The sequence below is a fragment of the Betta splendens genome, chromosome 4 (assembly GCF_900634795.4).
Source record: "Betta splendens chromosome 4, fBetSpl5.4, whole genome shotgun sequence".
Classification (NCBI taxonomy): domain Eukaryota; kingdom Metazoa; phylum Chordata; class Actinopteri; order Anabantiformes; family Osphronemidae; genus Betta; species Betta splendens.
The window spans coordinates 112694-132500 of NC_040884.2; the positions used below are offsets into that span (position 1 = coordinate 112694).

General features: G+C 42.0%; 2 protein-coding genes across 7 annotated transcripts in view; one reads left to right on the forward strand and one right to left on the reverse strand.

The window, feature by feature from the left end:
• Positions 1-7189: 7189 nt before the first annotated feature.
• On the reverse strand, positions 7190-11431 carry stx6 (syntaxin 6). 2 transcript variants are annotated; one of them, XM_029147195.3, is made up of 8 exons: positions 11199-11429; positions 10340-10509; positions 10147-10241; positions 9991-10050; positions 9103-9231; positions 8898-9004; positions 8674-8768; positions 7190-8533 (listed from the first exon to the last, which is right to left on the reverse strand). In XM_029147195.3, exons 1-8 carry the CDS (start codon positions 11225-11227, stop codon positions 8457-8459), a joined length of 762 nt encoding a protein of 253 aa, XP_029003028.1. In that variant the 5' UTR covers positions 11228-11429; the 3' UTR covers positions 7190-8456. The 2 variants fall into 2 exon arrangements, with proteins under 2 accessions (XP_029003028.1, XP_055364648.1); XM_055508673.1 differs by lacking the exon at positions 7190-8533 and having other exon boundaries at positions 8736-8768; positions 9087-9231; positions 11199-11431.
• A 598-nt stretch (positions 11432-12029) lies between these two features.
• The window catches only part of LOC114853617 (ELAV-like protein 1), a 15130-nt gene continuing 7352 nt past the window's right edge, over positions 12030-19807 (forward strand). The window contains exons 1-2 of one of the 5 annotated variants that reach the window (XM_029147191.3): positions 12030-12158; positions 17447-17533. In XM_029147191.3, the coding sequence (XP_029003024.1) occupies positions 12117-12158; positions 17447-17533 (129 nt within the window). In that variant the 5' untranslated portion in view covers positions 12030-12116. Of the gene's footprint in view, positions 12239-12505; positions 12729-17443; positions 17534-19807 lie in introns of those variants that run through there. The other 4 variants (XM_029147193.3, XM_029147192.3, XM_041070390.2 and 1 more) reach the window with 4 other exon arrangements.

The window sequence follows — 19807 nt, forward strand, 5'->3', positions numbered from 1 at the left end:
GGGTACACCCTGGACGGGTCGCCAGTCCATCGCAGGGCAACACATAGACAGACAACCATTCACTCACACACTCACACCTACGGGCAATGGAGAGAAGCCAATCAACCTAATGCACGTCTTTGGACTGTGGGAGGAAGCCGGAGAACCCGGAGAGAACCCACGCAAACACGGGGAGAACGTGCAAACTCCACACAGAAAGGCACCAGGTCCGCCTCCGGGAATCGAACCCAGAACCTTCTTGCTGTGAGGCGACAGTGCTACCCACCGCACCACCGTGCCGCCCCGTCTTAATCAACCATCACCACCAATAAAAAAACTGAATAGATGTAAATCATAATTTATTTGTTTTTTTTTTTCATTTCCTACAAATACAAAGGCAATTGTTAGATTTTATGATTCTTCCAATAATTCATACAATTCACCTTTAACTATACACTCATCTCCAGCTTGTGTTTGGGAATTTAAATTTCTAGATCTGGCTTTTCAATCTTGTGGTACAAGTATAACATTTCCTTGAGATTTAGTTTATACAACTCAATAACCGGTAACTTAAAATACAGAAGATTTAGAGTTACATGACATCTTGACATGACATGTTCCTCATTACTCTTACAGAATTGAACTCTGGCATTTACTGAACATCACTGAACTGTGTGCATCTGTGCAGCAGACGGACCCTCCTCCTGCTGTTCTTCCACACTCTGGGGCAGAGGGGACATAAAAAAGTCACTATACTTGGAGATCAAGTTACATCCTTTAGGCTACGCAACACAAACATCAGAAAGCATGTGATGTGTATAAACTGTAATAATATTACACTTTATAATAGTGCTTATCATAATTTAAGCTTTATTTAGTAGTATACTTACAACATCTTGGGCTTCTGTTGTGACAGGAGGATTCATATATTACCATCAGAATCTGTTAAGACCAACGAAGAACCCAACCCAGACTCTAAGAAAAGTAAAAAGAAATGGATATATCAAAAGTAGCCTATGTAAAAAATCAAATATATAGGTAGACCTCTTACATTTTACACATGCACTTGTATCCCGGGGAGTGACGAGTTCTGATGAATTCCTTCAGCCCCTGCTTTCCAGTGTTCAGGCTGAGTGCCTTCTCCTCTGCATGCGTCAGAGGTGGAGGTGCAGGTCCTCCACCAGTTGTTCTAGCCTCTGCCTTCTTTCTGTTGGCTGAGTAGAAGTCAAATGTTTAACTGTGTGAAAACATTACAGCCATGTTGAAAATGCTGCTGCACTGCTATACTCTGCATGCTATTTAGTTATTTAATATGTCAAATATTGTAAAGTCAGGTAGTCTACACCCATGACATGATGGTGCCTTATACCTGTTTGAATTATGTTTTTACATTTCATTTTTAGCCACGTTCTTCTATGTCTGCCGGATTGCGCCTACATAAAAACTGAAATTAATTTCTTATATTATTACGTGTTTTGGGTAACTTTTAAAAACCTAATTAGATTAATGTAATAATTGCTCTCCATAAAACGTATTGGATTATTGAATTATCATTACTTTACAAATCCCACATCAACCACAACAGGAATTTTAAAAATGCATAGACATAACACTGCACTTTTAATTCATACAAACGTCGATATTTTATGCAATTACTGAAGTAACGCCTTAGATGAGTGAAAAAGTCCTTACTTTACAAGTGAAATATAACAACAATACTAAAATTATTTAGTATTTAGTTATGCTGAACACTGTATGATTAAAATGTACTTGTACGAACTTGTATGAACTTACGCATTGACTCGAGCAGCTATTTTCCTCCAAGCTAATTCTTTCTCTTTCGCCGCTGCAGTCGTGATGCCTTTTCTACTGATTATAGACTCCATCCATCCATTTTCTTAACAGCTTAATCCCTAACGCAGGGTCACGGGGGTGCTGGAGCCTAACCCAGCTGGCTATGGGCGAGAGGCAGGGTACACCCTGGACGGGTCGCCAGTCCATCGCAGGGCAACACATAGACAGACAACCATTCACACACACACTCACACCTACGGGCAATGGAGGAAGCCAATCAACCTAACGCACGTCTTTGGACTGTGGGAGAACCCGGAGAGAAGGACAGAACCTTCTTGCTGTGAGGCGACAGTGCTACCCACCGCACCACCGTGCCGCCCGATTATAGACTCGTGGTCGTTATATGCTTGACGTATCATATCCATTTCCGGACGTCTTTTGTTGTTTTGTTGCCATGGTGACTCGTAATATCTTCACTCCATTGGTCAGGGCTTTGTATCGTTGCAGTGCACGCGCTTAACTCTGAGTCAGTCAACTCAGAGTTGCTTAAACCAACTCTTTTCAGCTGTTCTGGAACCGAAAACTCCAGGTTTGCAAACTCAGAGTAAATTAACTCAGAGTTTCGTTTTAACTCAGAGTTTATTAAACCTCCTTCTTGAAACGGGCCCCTGGTGTCCGTGGCTACTGATGGGGCACCATCTATGACGGGAGCTCAGAAGGGCTTTGTGGCTTTACTGCAGAAGTAACTGGATAGAAAGTTGCTGACATTCCACTGCATCTTGCACCAAGAAGCATTGTGTGCGCAAACATTTCCTCCAGAATGCACAAAAGTCATGGATGTTGTCATGGCAAAAGGTTTAAATCACCGTCAGTTCCGCTCATTACTGGATGAGTTGGACAGCGCAAATTCTGATCTCCTGCTCCATAACAAAGTCTGGTGGCTGTCCAGAGGGGAAGTGCTGAAACGCTTTGCAGCGTGTCTGGAACAGGTGAAAGTTTTCCTCAGTTCGCCTGCGCAGGACTTTAGGAGTCTGGAGCTGATGCCGTCTGGCCCAGCTGCTTTCACGGCCTTGATCTTCCTGAGCTCACTTCTCACCTGGCTGCTGGACAAGGATAGAGGTTGAGGGAGTGTCTCAGTGTGGTGTGAAGTGAGGGGCACTTCTGCATATTCTTTAGCCAGCCTCCCGAGGTTCCAGCGGATATGCTCCGGCAAACTCGGGCAGAAAAATTCCATTACCACTGTGCGTGGTTAGTGCACGCAACTCGAGAACAAAAACAGTCACTGACCTTAATGGAGGCTGGGCACTGGCTGGGTCCGAGTCTGGCCAGATTCTTTGTCAGGATTACGCAGGTATTGGACCCACATGCACAGCGCGGACAGGTTGGTGGTTTAACTGATGACAGTCTTTATTAGCACAATCGTTGTCAAGGCAGGCAAGGTCATACACAGGTGAGCTTAAGCGTAAGTACAAAGGACCAGGCTGATTCGAATCCAGGGACAGGCAAAGTCGACAACAGATAGTCATGGTAGTATTTGACAATAAAACATGGACTGTGATCCTGAACAACCAAGTATCAGCGAGGGTTTGATGGTCAGTCTGCTCAAACAGTTCCCAGGCACAACCAGCAGATGTTGTTGTTCTGACTGTGTCATGATGGTGTCGAGCAATGTGTAGATTACAGCCCAACTGTGTTATAGTTGCTCAGTTATTCATGAGGCTTCGATTTCACCATCTCTATAGGAAGCAGTAGTCAAGGTTCAGAACAAGATCACGGACAAGGTAAACTATACGGCAATTAAGATTAAGATTAAGATTAAGAATGCCTTTATTAGTCCCACAGCGGGGAAATTCCCATCAGCAGCCAGGTTACCCGGCGCTAGTCCGACAGTGGAAGCAAATTGCAGTACAAACAGTAATAAAACGCACACACATACAGTATCACACAGTACAAGTGGAAACCTTGCTGGAATTTTTTCCTTGGGTTCATCAGGACAGATAGATAAGGTCGGAGAGCAGACAGTGAGACTGTAAGGAGGGGAGGGGGGGGTGTATCTGAATCAGTGTAGTGAAGTGTTGTTTATAGAAGTATGACCGAGGCCGACCAAGATGTTTACAGGTCAGTCCAACAGTTGTCCTTGAAGGGAGTCACAATAAGGGGAAGAGGATAGATAGAGGCACAGCTGGTGAGCTAGATTGGACCCGGGAAGGGAGGGGGGTGAGGGAGAAGGGACAGAGTAATACACAGCCAAATTTAATACATTTTAACAATCCATGACTAATTTGTCTAGATCAATACTCCAATCGGTCAGAACTCAGGGCCTCTTCGCCTCTTGTGGGACCATGGGTCACCCGTGACATCTCCTCAAGCCTGTCAGACAAGGCTGTCACCATATTCACCAAGTGTTCAGTCTGTCTGCAGATGTTATCCCTCAGTCTCTTGTCTTCCTCCGTACGGGCTGAGATCTTATTAGTCAGTCCTGTAATCCGGGCATCCGAACGGGCTGAGATGTTACAGATCAGTCCTTCAATCCGGGCAATCCTCTGGTGTAATTGCATCAGCCGAGTAACCATGGCCCCCGTCGGCGTTTGCAGCTCCACAGCCGGTGGACACGCCAATGAGCCGGCCACAGATTTTCCAATCTTTCCAATCTTCCGATAAAGCAGGGCACCACCAAAGCCAATCATGAGTAGCCCAGTTATCAACGTCCAAAATATGAATAGATCCTCTGCATCCTCGATGGACAGAGGCTCCAGACACAGGGGGCACCAGGCGTCCCGCACGTAGCCGGAGGCAAAAGTCCCCAAGGGGCAGAGTGGTTCTCCCGGAGATTCTTTCCTTTGTGAAAACATTTTGTCCAATGCGCTGAGTGACCAGTTGATTAGCTCCATGTTCAAAAATGTTATTCCAGAATAGCAGATCAGGGTGCTCAGAAAAAGACAAGACAAGGACACTGCAAGCAAAAGCAGAGTGGGAGCAGAGAGAAAACACGTCTGCACTCCTCGAGAGGCGGAAGTAGAATGCTGGAAAGTGGTGAGTACACACGACAATCTGGCAAATGAATGGTGTGTGATCTGGAGTTTAAATTCTAGAGCTGATGACTGATTACTAACAGGTGTGTCTGGTGTGAACCGGTGATTGCGTGAAAAACAGCTGTGGGGGTTGAAACAGGAAGTCCTTCAAAATAAAACAGGAAGTGAGACCGAAAACATGACACCAGCAAAGGAGCTGTATAAGGTCCATCTTAGACAACAAATGAAAAGGAATGACTTGGAGATGGACCTTATATAGCTTAAAATAGAGAAGAGACTGGCCATCAAAAAGGCTAAACTCCTGGAGCATCACCTTAAGATTTGGACTTTAACATTAATGTTACAATTTGAAGTGTAGATGCATGAAGCAATAAATAATAGTCCATTTTATTTGTCAGGACATTCACTCTGCACTCTTGGTGCAGAAACATTTTAATAAACAAAATAAAATGATTCTGACAAATCATGTGTCTTAAGAGTCTTTCATCTCTGTGGTCTACTTGGTTCACTGCTGGATCCTCTTGGTCATCTTCAGCAGGACAAGGAGGGTGGCTCTCTCCTCTTGTGGCAATGTTGTGAAGGACAACACAAGCCACTATAATGTCACATGCCCTCTCTGGACTGACCCTGAGGCCACGTAGACACTGGAACCCTTCCACATTAGTGATGAGATGGATTGCATCACATATTACCTAGTTAGTGGAAACAGTAATGAGTGTAATGGTATGCACACCAAAAGATTCTGGACAGGAAATAATAGTTACCTGTACATTGATACTGTGAAATGACTTTCTATTAACATAGTCTCCCTCATTGACTGAAGGAGCTTTAATAGGCATGTGGGTGCCATCCATACCCCCAATCACGTTTGGAAAACCTGAAATGGAAAGTAATAAAGTAAAACGGAAAGTGTGTGTGTGCAGTACGTCCGAGGTGTACGTATTAAAATATGTGTCATAGATTATCGTAGAAGGGACAAACCTGCCAATCTGTGGAATTCATCTTTAATGACATGCAGAGGTTTTAATTGCCAAGGAACTGTACAAAAGTGTGCAGGAACGTTTCAGTCCCAGACATACGGTACAAACAGCTCTACACACCGTTGCCTTTCCCACATGCACTGCATCTATGGAGTCAAATTAGGGACACATTAGAACCTACTCTGTGAACCTAACCTGGTTGGGAGCAGGTTTTGTTCGGGAAACCCAGAGTTTCCTTCGGTCCCCGCCCCTTTTGAAAGTGAACAGTGTTTAAATAGGCCGACCTCGTTTAATTTTTCAGTATATTCATAGATTTCACCTGTTTCCTTCACGCAGAGACCAAAATGGCATGTCCGTTTCTAGACAATCCTGTAAATGAGGAGGCTGTATTAATTTGCAGGACATTGAATTCACGCCGCGAGAGGATTTTGACACCACGAGTTAATTTTCTGTCATATCCACATGCATATTTATTTGAGCAGTACCATTTTTGTCGAGACTCCATAACATATATCAATAATCTTATCCATCCATACATCAGACACATCACCCATCGTGGCCGTGCTCTTACATTTGAGCAGATTGTTTGTGTTGCGTTATGTTTTTTTGCAAACGGTAGTTTTCTTTATAATATTGGAGATGCTGAGCACATTAGTAAAGCCACTGTATGTAGAAAAGTTCAACCTCAAGCGCTTTCCTTGCCACAAACTCCTCAGAGCCATTAAGGGGAGTTTCACAGGATTGCAGGTATGTGGTATTTAATTCGTTTCAGTAAGGCTAATCTGAAAAATGATGATCAGTTAATAACGTCTTGCTTTTACCCCTGGAATTAAACTAATAAAGGTATACTGACTACTCTTTGTAATGGTCAAAGACTACATCACCATACTCTAACTGACAAGTATCATTGTTTTTGTCCAGCAGAAAGCCATCAATCTCTACTAGAAGAAAGTTCATATTACTTTAGTGGTGCATAGAAGTGCTCCTGTGAGTGTGTAGTGCATGCATTGAAATAAGTGTATAGGACATACATGTACTTACCCCAGTGCAGCCTTTTATTTAGGGTTGACTCACGATATATTCATGAGTTCACGTTTATGATATGTGCAGCATCACATATGACCTTGGTGATGTAAACAATGTAATGTCAGTTACAGTGACCCTTAGAAAGATTAGTCAGTGTACCTGCACATTTATCAGTTTATTTCAGATCACAGCAAAATATTATTAACGTGAGTCAACTCTAAATAACAGGCTGCACTGGGGTAAGTACGTGTATGTCCTATACACTTATTTCAATGCAAAGTCTGGCTAATAATGTATGTTGAAGACAATCTGTCATTTTAATATGAACATTTTTTTAATTTAAAGTCAGCATTAACATTTTGAGCAACATTCCATGACTGAAATTAACTGATTGTATTTATTTTTGATAGTTAACAAATGCACAACAAACATTTTGATTAAATGAAATTTCATCTGACACAATCAAAAATACATACTACAGGAGAATGGCTGAGTTACACATTCAGAACTGTCTTTTAGCCATTTTAACACAATCAGTTCAAACTACTGAACACAGATACAAGTGCAGGTAAAACCGGCCGACCAGACCATCAGAAACAACCACAGCTCTGTCGGAAACTAGTTCTGTCTCACTGAATGCAGAATTGGATTGTTTTGGACAATCCAAAAAAGAAGCCCAAGCTCCAAATCAACAACTTTAAACATCAACTAAAGTTTGTGGCTGAAAAAACGAAATAAAACTCCATTACAGAAGGAGTAAAGGTGAGATATACTGTAGCTACTGCTAAATGGTCTGACAGCAGTCAGTAGACAAAAAGACTTCAGCAATGTAGAAGGAGACTAATCTAACCAGAATAAAAGCAGGATTCTGGAATGGCTTTCCCAAAATCCTAAACTCAGGGCTGTTCCAGGAAACCTTACGGTTTTGAAGTGCAGGGGTTAAAAATTTCAAAAGCGTTGTCCTGAAAGCTCATTAAGCTCATTACTGATGGTGTCTGGTAAAAGTAGAACTTTAATCTAAATGTTAGGTCCTTATACATAGTTATAACCTTGAATATGGCAGACAACCCTGACCCTTAAATAACAATAAAAAAAAATAAAAATACACAAAGGAAGAAATATGGAACAACTTTTATTGTTTTCAGATTCTCAAGTTAAATAAACTACGTGAAACCAGTAATGAAGTGTTAAAAGATGTAAACATGAAAGAATTGCACTAGATTAGTGTTCAACTAAAGTTAACCTAAATTTAAAACATAACCCTGAACTTTAACTGGAGTGTAAATGTTTCATTTAGCCCTTTAAAAAACATACTATAATAACTCAAATACAAAACTCTTTCTGTTCAGTTCAAATCAGAAAGAAGTAACGAAGAAAGAAAATAAAGGTTTAGTAGACGTTTAAGGGGAAACCGTTTGAGTTCAAGAAAACTCTGTCCATCATGCTCCAGTAGTCAACCAAACAGAGTCGCATTTTTGGTTATTGATATGACTGATTGTAATTAGGAACTTTAACAACGCACGTCAGGAATGAAAGAACGTTTTTGTGGACAGCTGTCAACTATGAGGGAAGTATTGCAGATCAGAAAATTAAGTAGAGACCAGTAGAGTCAAGAATTAGGGACAGTGCTGCTAAGAGAGTAGTATCAGAGGATGAAGAAGAGGAGGATTATGACAAGGAGAACAGCAAGCAACACGGCGATAGCACACCATTGACGACGATCTGCAACAACAAAAACAGCATGGGTAAATATCAACTAACTAATGATTTAACTGTAAGTACACATAACTAAACGTTAGACCTAACCACAACTAACTGATTAACTAAATAATTCAACTCTAACTGTAAATATTGCAGATTACCGCTGGTCATGTGAGAAACTTTGGCAAGTTTCTTCATCACGTTGTCGAGGCGAGACTGAGTGTTGTCCATTTCATGGCTGAAGTCATCCAACATCCTGCAGGAAAGAATTGATTCATATTGGAACTAAATAGGTTCCAACGGAATCTACCTGGGTTCTGACTTGGTTTACTTAGTCTTTGACTGCTGCTAAATCAGGTAGTGAAACTAAGAGACTAAATATTACACAGCTTGCTCGTCCAGCTCCATGCCGATCCGCTCTGACATGTTCTTCAGGACTCCAATTGTTCCCGAGACAAGCTCCAGCTGTTCGTCCTGCTGCCCCACAATCAGCTACTCAGATAATAAGTTATATTATTTTTTTGTATATGATGTCACACAGTTTATTAATGGTAGTGATTGGCTGCTTCATTACCTGGGTGTACACATACCTGCTGCTGAACCTGTTGCTCCTCAATAAACTGAGAGTTGGCATTCTGCAGCTGGTGGTCCAGGCGGCTGTATTTATCTGGTCCAGGCTGCCAGACTGCAGCCTGTCTCACATGTTCACTGAGCAGAGTCTGCACATCACACCAAGACAGAACAGAGACCTGCTGTTAGCGCCTTCTACCCACAATGCGTCCACCTCATCTCCTCTCATGCTATGAATGCACTGGACATGTCCATCCTGTCTGTCCAATTCTAATTAAATAAAAATAATACAGAGAACAACACCTGTTGGTTATTTCATAAAAAAACATGATAAACTCTAAACGTGAACCTGGGCCCTGAGTTAATTATTTTCATAAAAGGTTTTGGCTATTTTGTACTATTATTCAAGATAGGATTGGGTTGGAATTTTGATTCCTAAATCCAGTCATGTGTTAAGGTGGTTAATGACAGGTTGTCCCTGGTGAGTCAGCTGTGTGGCAGCCTGCCAGTCTGCTATTGCTCTGTCCAAGTTACCGTACCTTCACTTCAGTTACCACTTACAATGACCTTCCTAAGTTCCAGGTTCATTTAGATAATTTTTGGCAGTATAAATTCACTAATTCTTAGTAGTCTCAATAAAGTGTGTAATAAATTGTTTGTTTGTGCTATGCAATGAAAATAATTTTGAACCTGTCCTTTCAGATTATTCTTGTTTCAGCTCAGCATATGAAGTAAAAGTAAGACAACATAGTGGACATTTTGGTCTAAATCTCGAATCTATAAACACTTTTTTTAAAGTTTGAATTTAGTGGAGGCGGAGAATAATTTTGTGTTGCTGTCCCTGTGCATATTTATTTTATCTAGCCTAGCATACTTGGTGAGACACATTGTCTGGTGTGTAGAGTTACCTGTTTGTTGTTTCCATCTACAGAGGCAGCAGTTGGGCTCGACATCTGCTCTTTCATTTCCTTTAAAATAACAAATTGACAGGGAATAACATCATTTCATCACATTTGACACAACATGAACTTATTAGATAAGGCCACCTGAACGGGTGAGTTTACCTTCACCGACTGTCTGGTCTTGGTGATGAATTCTTTCCTCTTTGATAGCTCAGCAGTGTCCAGGTTGAACTTCTTTGGGTTTGATTCTACAATGCCTTCACTGACTGTTAAGAAACATCTTTAATGTTTGTAAAACGCATTAGACAAAACTCCCCTAGTGGTCATGTATCCTCAGGTCAGTGTTAAAGGATATTAATAGTCTCATCAAGGTCCTCCAGGTCCCACTCGATAGAGCGCAGGCTGTTTCTCAGTTCGTTAGTTGTCCAGTCCAGTTCCTCTTTGGAGGCTCCAGCCCCCTCCTGCAGCAGCTCGCACCATCTGTGGTGGAGGCTCTGTGCTGCATTTACTGCCTTCTGTACCTCACTGTCAAAAACAAGCACAAGTCTACGTTACATCTAATGCCTTCTGTACTTCCTGAACAGTAAACATCAGTTGCTGCCTTCTTTCTTCACTGGAGAACAACCAGGGACCAGCAGTTAGATGTCAGGAAATAGACACGCTTGGTCTTTACTCAGTATTTGTGTGCACATCATGGCAGCCTCGCTTACCCTGTATTGCTTGTGCATTATGAGATGCAAGTGGACGTATTTTTGGGGAGTATTAAATTACCTCACAATATAAATAGTCACAACATTGTCGGACTATAGGGTATTCCAACTTTCAATAGTGTTGTTTCGAAGTTGAACGTTTGAAGCATAAACCCTCGAAAATGTCGAAATATAAAAAACTGAGCAATTAGACATACGTGGAAACGTGTGTATGATTTATTATGATACTGTTAGTAATCATCTGTGCTTGAGAAATACGTTAATAAAGATGATCAGTGATAGCGAGTATAAACTCTTCCTAGATACGAGCATTGTGCTACATGCTAACGTTAGCATATCTGCAATATATTGGCTGGTTAATTAAATACTAAACTGTTTCCAGTCTCGTTTGATCATTGTTGATCGATCACTGACCACTGATCACTGATTGCTGAGGAGCTGAAATGCCTTAACAGCTAACATTGGCCGACGTTAGCATTATCTTTGTTAGCACGTTGTTCTGACCCTTTAACGACGAAGAACGGGTCTTCCATAGATATAGTTTTGGTTCTGGTTCAATCCCAGCAGAGTTCCATCACGCAGACTCGGGGTGCCTAGCCCGTTTTGGTAAAATCCAAAGAAAAATAGACCTTCATTTCGTGAATTTATTACATTAAAAACTGTCCATGTATCTGTTGCTAACTCGCTGTGTTTACATGCAGTAGCACATTCCGCAGCAGAAACGAGCATGTGACGTCACCAACACGTAGGCAACGCTAAGATGATTTCGATTAGTCAAAATGGAGACTTTCTGGAATATATTATATATATATTTCCAGAAAGTTTATTTATTTAATATACAGTAGTTTATTTATTTATTTATTTATTTATTTATTTATTTTACCCCCAGATAACCTATGTTCTTAGGTCTTGGTTCTAACACTAAGCTACTGTGGTTGATCAGAAGCTGTATGCTCTTTGTGTATATTATGTTCGGATGATATTTTTATGACTTTATAAGTTTTATGAATATTTTACTTTAATATTTTATAGGACCCTTTAAGATCTTAATCCTGTTTAAACGTTCTCTAAAATTATAAAGGGGAATTAAAATAAGTGGAATCAATACAGGTCGATAGATAGATAGATAGATAGATAGATAGATAGATAGATAGATAGATAGATAGATAGATAGATAGATAGATAGATAGATAGATAGATAGATAGATAGATAGATAGATAGATAGATAGATAAGTTAGGTAATGGTAAAAACATGGTTATATACTTTATGGGGTAGTAAAGAGAACCAATTCACACTCCAACCTTGAGGGTGGCGGTAATGCGCTACCTTTCAACCGCCAATAATAAGAGGAAGAAGAGGATTCATCCGAAGAACAAGAGCAAGAACACATCACATCGTATCGTCAGGCCTGTGTAGTTGTATGCGTGTCGCGAAGTTGTTGGGGAGGATTATACGTTTTCAGGTTAGCTCACAAACCAGTATCACGTCGGTTAGTGGGACACTAAAGGGGGGATTTGCCAGTGTGCCACAGTTACAGGAAAGGTATGTAACGTTTGTAGTACGGTGACATCCTGATGCTACCCTGGTCCAGGCTAGTCTTTGTAAGGCCATGATGCTAACATGCGGCTAACTTTGGTTAGCTGGGCATTAGCTTGCTGGTACTTTAGGTAAATGTACTATGTACGTATTTTTCCTTTGAAGTGATTTAACTAGTTATTTTAGTTTGATTAAATTGTGTCGCATGATAAGCATAGGCACAAAGGTTAGTGGTAGGATTCAGCCTACATACGATCAGACCGGTGTTCCATATTAAGTCGCGACCACGTTAACTGCCGACCGTCTTCCGAATGCCGCCCCGGTTGCTCTTAGTTACGGCAGCTGTTTGTAGCAGGAGGAAAGCATGTTAGCTTTTCTTGCCGATGCTTTGTCAAGGTTTTGTGAATTCAGAAGTTGGTCGCAAGTTAATGTGGTCTTGGGTTATTTTTTAACACCGGGCTCTCAGAGGGCTTTCACATTTGTAATGTATTGAAATGTAATGTATTTATTGTTTTGTTTCTACAGTGACAGGGTTTGTGATTTTTGTTCATCACCAAATGTTGAGAAAGTGTGTATATATATATATATATATATATATATATATATATATATATATATATATAATGAAAATTAGTCTAATAAGGATGCTAATTTTAGCATTGAGAATCGGCTGACTGACGGTAAGCGTATCGCGTCACTTCCGGTTACTGAGGTTTGCTGCCGCTGTGTGTGTACAGCGTTACTCTCCGCTCTTTTCTAAATATTATCGTTTTATATCCGATAGCGACTGCTAAAAGTTGCAAAACAAGCTTGTAACACTCAAGCATCTTTTCCTTTCATTAAACGTCCTGCTAATTTACACTGTTATCTAAGTGTTTTCTCCGCTAGCGTAGCTCCTAGCTTACTTTCCTGCTATGGCTTCCCCCTTTTCCTCTCCCTCTCGCTCTGTTCGGTGCTCGGTGTGTCTTATGTTTAGCTTATCCTCCGCCTCCTTTAGTGATGGTAATGGTATCTGTAATAGGTGTACGCTAGTTGCAGGGTTGGAGGCGAGGTTGTTAGACTTAGAGTCTCGGCTTCGTACTTTAGAAAACAGGCCAGCTAGCCAGGTCCCTTTAGCCGGTGCGGAGCCTCCTAGCTTAGCTGCTACCAGTCCCCCGGCAGGTCCCAGGCAGCTGGGCAACGACTGGGTCACGGCTCGTAAGAAACGTAGCTTTAGGCAGGCGCCCACGGTGCACCACCAACCGCTTCACGTTTCAAACAGATTTTCCCCACTCAGCGACACACCCGCTGAGAAACCCACTCTGATCATTGGTGACTCCATAGTCCGAAACGTGAAGTTAGAGAATCCAGCGGTCATAGTTAGGTGTTTGCCTGGGGCCAGAGCGGGCGACATTGAGTCTTATCTTAAGCTCCTGTCTAAGGATAAACGTAAGTACGCTAAGATCGTAATACACGCAGGAGCTAATGACGCCCGGTTACGCCAATCGGAAGTCACTAAAACTAACATTGAGTCGGTGTGTTCGTTCGCCAAAACAATGTCGGACTCCGTAGTTTTCTCTGGACCCCTCCCCAATGTGACCAGCGATGACATATAGCCGGCTGTCATCGCTCCACCGCTGGTTGTCTAGGTGGTGTCCTGCAAACGATGTGGGCTTTGTGGCTAATTGGAGCACTTTTTGGGGAAAACCTGGGCTGATTAGAAGAGACGGCGTCCATCCCACGTTAAACGGAGCCTCTCTGCTCTCTAGTAACATGGCCATGTTGCTTAGTCCCCCCACTCCTTGACAACTCAGAGTGGAGCCCAGGACGCAGAGTCGCAGTCTTACACGCCTCTCTGCATGTTCTCTACAGCCGCGACCCACTCTTAGTCTTAGTTATCGCATAGAGACTGTGTCTGCTTCTCGACCACCTAAACTATACAAGTCACAAACAAATCAAAGAGGAGTGACTTACCAGAATTTAATAAACATCAAAACAGTTCCTCTTACGGAACAAAGTAATAGTAAGCTAATAAAGTGTGGTTTATTAAATATCAGATCTCTCTCATCTAAATCCTTTTTAATAAATGACTTGATAAGTGACCATCACATAGATCTGTTCTGTCTCACTGAAACCTGGCTGCAGCAGGATGAATATGTTACTTTAAATGAGTCGACTCCAATGAGTCACCTCAACTATCATGTTCCAAGAAGTACAGGTAGAGGTGGAGGAGTAGCAGCAGTCTATAAATCAGATTTATTAATTACTCCTAAACCTAAACATAGTTATAACTCATTTGAGAGCCTCACTCTGAGCCTTTCTCACCCAGACTCTAAAACTCAGAAGCCAGTTATGTTTTGTATTGTTTACCGTCCTCCTGCTCCATATTCAGAGTTCTTAACTGAATTCTCTGAATTCTTATCTGACTCAGTTCTTAGCACAGATAAAGTCATTGTAGTGGGAGACTTTAACATTCATGTAGATGTTGACAGCAACTGTCTCAGCTCTGCTTTTAACTCCTTAATAGTCACTATTGGTTTACACAGCAGGTAAATGAACCCACTCATCGTTTTAACCACACCCTCGATCTTGTCCTGACATATGGGGTTGAAATTGATAATTTAATAGTTCTTTCCCAAAACCCTCTGTTATCTGACCATTTCTTATTAACTTTTGAATTTAGCACAACTGACCCTATAACAGCTGGAAAGAAATGTTACTATAGCAGATGTTTATCTGACAATGCTGTTGCCAGATTCAAGCAGATGATTCCATCATCTTTTGCCTCAATGTCTTGCAGATACACAGAGAACAGTCACCTTAATCCTTATGAACAGGTTGACTGTCTTGTAGATGATGCTGCAGCTTCTCCACGTACAATGTTAGACACAGTGGCTCCTCTGAAGAAGAAGACAGTGAATCAGAGGAGGTTAGCTCCGTGGTATAACTCAGACATCCGCAGTCTAAAGCAAAGGACTAGACAACTAGAAAGACAGTGGCGTTCCAACAAAATAAATGTAAACTGCATTGCATGGAAGGACAGTCTAATGAAATATAAAAAAGCACTTTGTGCTGCTAGAAAAACATATTATTCCTCCCTAATTGAGGAAAACAAAAACAACCCCAGGTTTCTTTTCAGCACTGTAGCCAGGCTGACAAAGAGTCATAGCTGTATTGAGTCTACTATCCCCTTAAATCTCAGCAGCAATGACTTTATGAACTACTTTACTAATAAAATTATCATCATTAGAAAAAACATTCAGCAGCGACTTCTTCCAAATGACAGAAAGCACTGTCTAGATCCATCAACTTTAAATTTATTAAATCCTCTGTCTTACCTAGACAGCTTCTCCCCCATAACTCATATGGAGTTAACCTCAATAATTAACTCTTCCAAGTCGTCCACTTGTCTTTTAGATCCAATCCCACCCAGATTACTCAAAGAAGTTCTACCTTTAATCAGCTCATCCATATTAAATCAAATCAACCAATCTTTACAACTAGGCTATGTACCACAGGCTTTTAAGGTGGCTGTGGTCAAACCTCTATTGAAAAAACCAACCCTTGACCCTGGACAACTAGCCAACTATAGGCCCATTTCAAATTTACCCTTTATTTCCAAGATTCTGGAAAAAATCGTGGCTAAACAATTATCTGACCACCTTAGTGGGAATAACCTGTATGAAGATTTTCAGTCAGGATTTAGAAAACATCATAGCACAGAAACAGCTCTGGTTAGAGTCACTAATGATCTTCTATTAGCTTCGGACAATGGTCTAGTTTCTGTCCTTGTCCTGTTAGATCTTAGTGCTGCATTTGATACAATTGATCATCACATTCTATTACAGACACTAGAACATAGAATCGGGATTAATGGAACAGCATTGGGATGGTTTAAATCCTATTTGTTGAACAGATTCCAGTTTGTTCATGTTAATGATAAATTCTCCACACGCACAAGGATTAGCTATGGAGTTCCACAGGGTTCTGTGCTGGGTCCAATTCTGTTTAGCTTATACATGTCTCCTCTAGGTGAGATTATTAGAAAGCATTCTATTAATTTTCATTTTTACGCAGATGATACTCAGCTATACATGTCCTTGGAACCAAATGAAACAGATCAACTAGTCAAAATTCAGGGTTGTTTAAAAGACATCAAATCCTGGATGTCCCAAAACTTCCTTCAACTAAACTCAGATAAAACCGAGATTCTTATTGTTGGGCCTAAAAATCTGAGAGAGACACTATTAAGTCAGATAGCCACCCTGGATGGCATAACATTAGCTTCAGATTCTACTGTGAGGAACCTTGGTGTCATGTTTGACCAGGATCTCTCTTTTACATCATACATTAAACAAATCTCCAGAACCGCCTACTTCCACCTTAGAAATATAGTTAAAATCAGAAGCATCCTCTCTCAGAGCGATGCAGAGAAACTGATCCATGCATTTGTTACCTCTAGGCTGGACTACTGTAACTCCTTACTCATAGGATGTCCTAACAGCTCCTTAAAAAGCCTACAGCTCATTCAAAATGCTGCAGCCAGAGTTCTGACAGGACTTAGAAAGAGAGATCACATTTCTCCTACATTAGCTTCTCTGCACTGGCTGCCTGTAAAATGTAGGATAGAATTTAAAATTCTCCTACTCACATACAAAGTACTCAATGATAAAGCTCCTTCTTATCTTAAAGACCTTATAGTTCCTTATGCTCCCAGCAGAACACTTCGTTCTCAGAGCGCTGGGCTACTTACGGTTCCTAGAGTGTTTAAATGTAGAACAGGGGGCAGAGCTTTTAGCTACCAAGCTCCTCTCCTCTGGAACCAGCTCCCTCTTCAGGTTCGAGAAGCTGACACACTCTCCACCTTTAAGATCAGGCTTAAAACCTTCCTTTTTGATAAAGCTTATAGTTAGAGATGGTTCAGGTCACTGGCAATTATTGTTAGTCACAGGAACCATCTCTTAGTTAAGCTGCAATAGACATAGACTGCTGGGGGACTTAATTTATACACTGAGCTCCTCTGTTTCCTTCTACCTCCTCTGTCCCATAACCTCCCATCATTGTCCCATGTTTAACTAACCTTGTCTCTTTCTGTCCAGTAGTTGTGCTTCTCTTCTCTGTTGTGATTTGGCGCTATATAAATAAAATTGAATTGAATTGAATAATTTTCATAAAGGATGTTAAACTGTAGCTGCTTTGCCTATTTTGTTTTTTGCTCTTGTGTGAAACAAGCAGGAAGCCAAACCCAATCATTGCCTTAAAGCTGGTGGCCCATCAGTCAGTTCCATGGCACTAAGAAGAGGACACATCAGGTACCTCAAGGTAAACTCATCAGGTTCTTCACTAAAGTCTCATTTTACCTGTGCTTTAAGTTTCTCTTGTCTAGTGAGGTGTTGCACAAAACCCCACAATTAAGATGACATTTCAATTTTACTTTTTTTTTTTTTTTGAAGTTGCAAAGGTGATTTTAATGTAACTCAACGAGCCATGTTGCCATGTCTAAAGTTAAATTTTCTGTTTAAACTTATATAAACACTTGCGTAAAATATGTGATATGTGCTATGTTCAATGGACAAAAAAAGTAAACAAGTTTGTAAATTATTTGCATGAAAACACCCAAGGTCTTCTTTAAAATGTCATTAAACATATTGAGACACAGATGATATATATATATACACACACTATTCTCACCCTTCACCTTCCAAGCCTTCTCCAGTTCTTCTCTGAGCCCTTGGTATTTCTCTAGTTTCTCATGTTCTTTCTTCTGATGTTGCCATCACTTGGTATTGCCACATCCACCACTACGGCTTTCCTCTGCTCTTTATCCACCACCACAATGTCTGGTTGGTTCGCCATTACCATTCTGTCTGTCTGTATCTGGAAGTCCCACAGGATCTTGGCTCGCTCGTTCTCTACCACCTTGGGAGGTGTTTCCCACTTTGACCTTGGGGTTTCCAGTCCATACTCCGCGCAGATGTTCCTGTATACTATGCCAGCCACTTGGTTATGGCGTTCCATGTATGCTTTGCCTGCCAGCATCTTACACCCTGCAGTTATGTGCTGGACCGTCTCTGGGGCCTCTTTGCACAGTCTACACCTTGGGTCTTGTCTGGTGTGGTAGATCTGGGCCTCTATGGCTCTGGTGCTCAGGGCCTGCTCCTGTGCGGCCAGGATGAGTGCCTCTGTGCTGTCCTTCAGCCCAGCCCTTTCAAGCCATTGGTAGGATTTGTTGAGATCAGCCACTTCAGTTATGTTCCGGTGGTACATCCCGTGCAAGGGCTTGTCCTCCCATGATGGTCCCTCTTCCAGCATCTCATCCTCTGTTCTCCACTGCCTGAGACATTCACTCAGCACGTCATCTGTCGGGGCCTTATCCTTGATGTACTTATGGATCTTGGATGTTTCATCCTGGATAGTGGCTCTCACGCTCACTAGTCCTCGGCCTCCTTCCTTGCGGCTAGCGTACAGTCTCAGGGTGCTGGATTTGGGGTGGAACCCTCCATGCATGGTGAGGAGCTTTCGTGTCTTAACATCTGTGGTCTGTATCTCTTCCTTTGGCCACCTTATTATTCCCGCAGGGTATCTGATCACTGGCAGAGCGTAGCTGTTTATTGCCCGGGATTTGTTCTTGCCATTGAGCTGGCTTCTTAGGACTTGCCTTACTCGTTGGAGATATTTGGCTGTTGCCGCATTCCTTGTTGCCTGTTCAAGGTTGCCGTTTGCCTGTGGTATTCCAAGGTACTTGTAATTGTCCTCAATGTCTGCTATTGTTCCTTCTGGGAGTGAGACCCCTTCTGTGTGGATTACCTTGCCTCTCTTTGTCACCATCCTCCCACATTTCTCGAGCCCGAATGACATCCCGATGTCCGAGCTGTAGATCCTGGTGGTGTGGATCAGTGAGTCGATGTCTCGCTCACTCTTGGCGTATAGCTTGATGTCATCCATGTAGAGGAGGTCACTTATGTTGGCCCCGTTCCGGAGTCGGTATCCATAGCCAGTCTTGTTTATTATTTGGCTGAGGGGGTTCAGACCTATGCAGAACAGCAGTGGGGACAGTGCATCTCCTTGGTATATGCCACATTTGATGTATACTTGGGCAAGTGGCTTCCCATTGGCTTCAAGGGTGGTTCTCCACAACCTCATCGAGTTTGCAATGAAGGCCCTTAGAGTTCTGTTGATGTTGTACAGCTCCAAGCATTCAGTGATCCATGTGTGTGGCATTGAGTCATAGGCTTTCTTGTAGTCGATCCAGGCTGTGCACAGGTTGGTGTGTCGCATTCTGCAGTCTTGGGCGACTGTTCTGTCAACCAGGAGTTGGTGTTTGGCTCCTCTGGTATCCTTACCAATGCCCTTCTGTGCTTCGCTCATGTATTGACTCATGTGCCCACTTATCTTAGCTGCAATGATGCCCGACATGAGCTTCCATGTTGTGGAGAGACAGGTTATTGGCCGGTAGTTGGATGGGACTGTGCCCTTTGAGGGATCCTTCATTATCAGGATCGTTCGCCCTTCGGTTAGCCATTCAGGGTGAGTCCCATCCCTTAGCAGCTGGTTCATTTGTGCTGCCAGGCGCTCATGGATTGCAGTGAGCTTCTT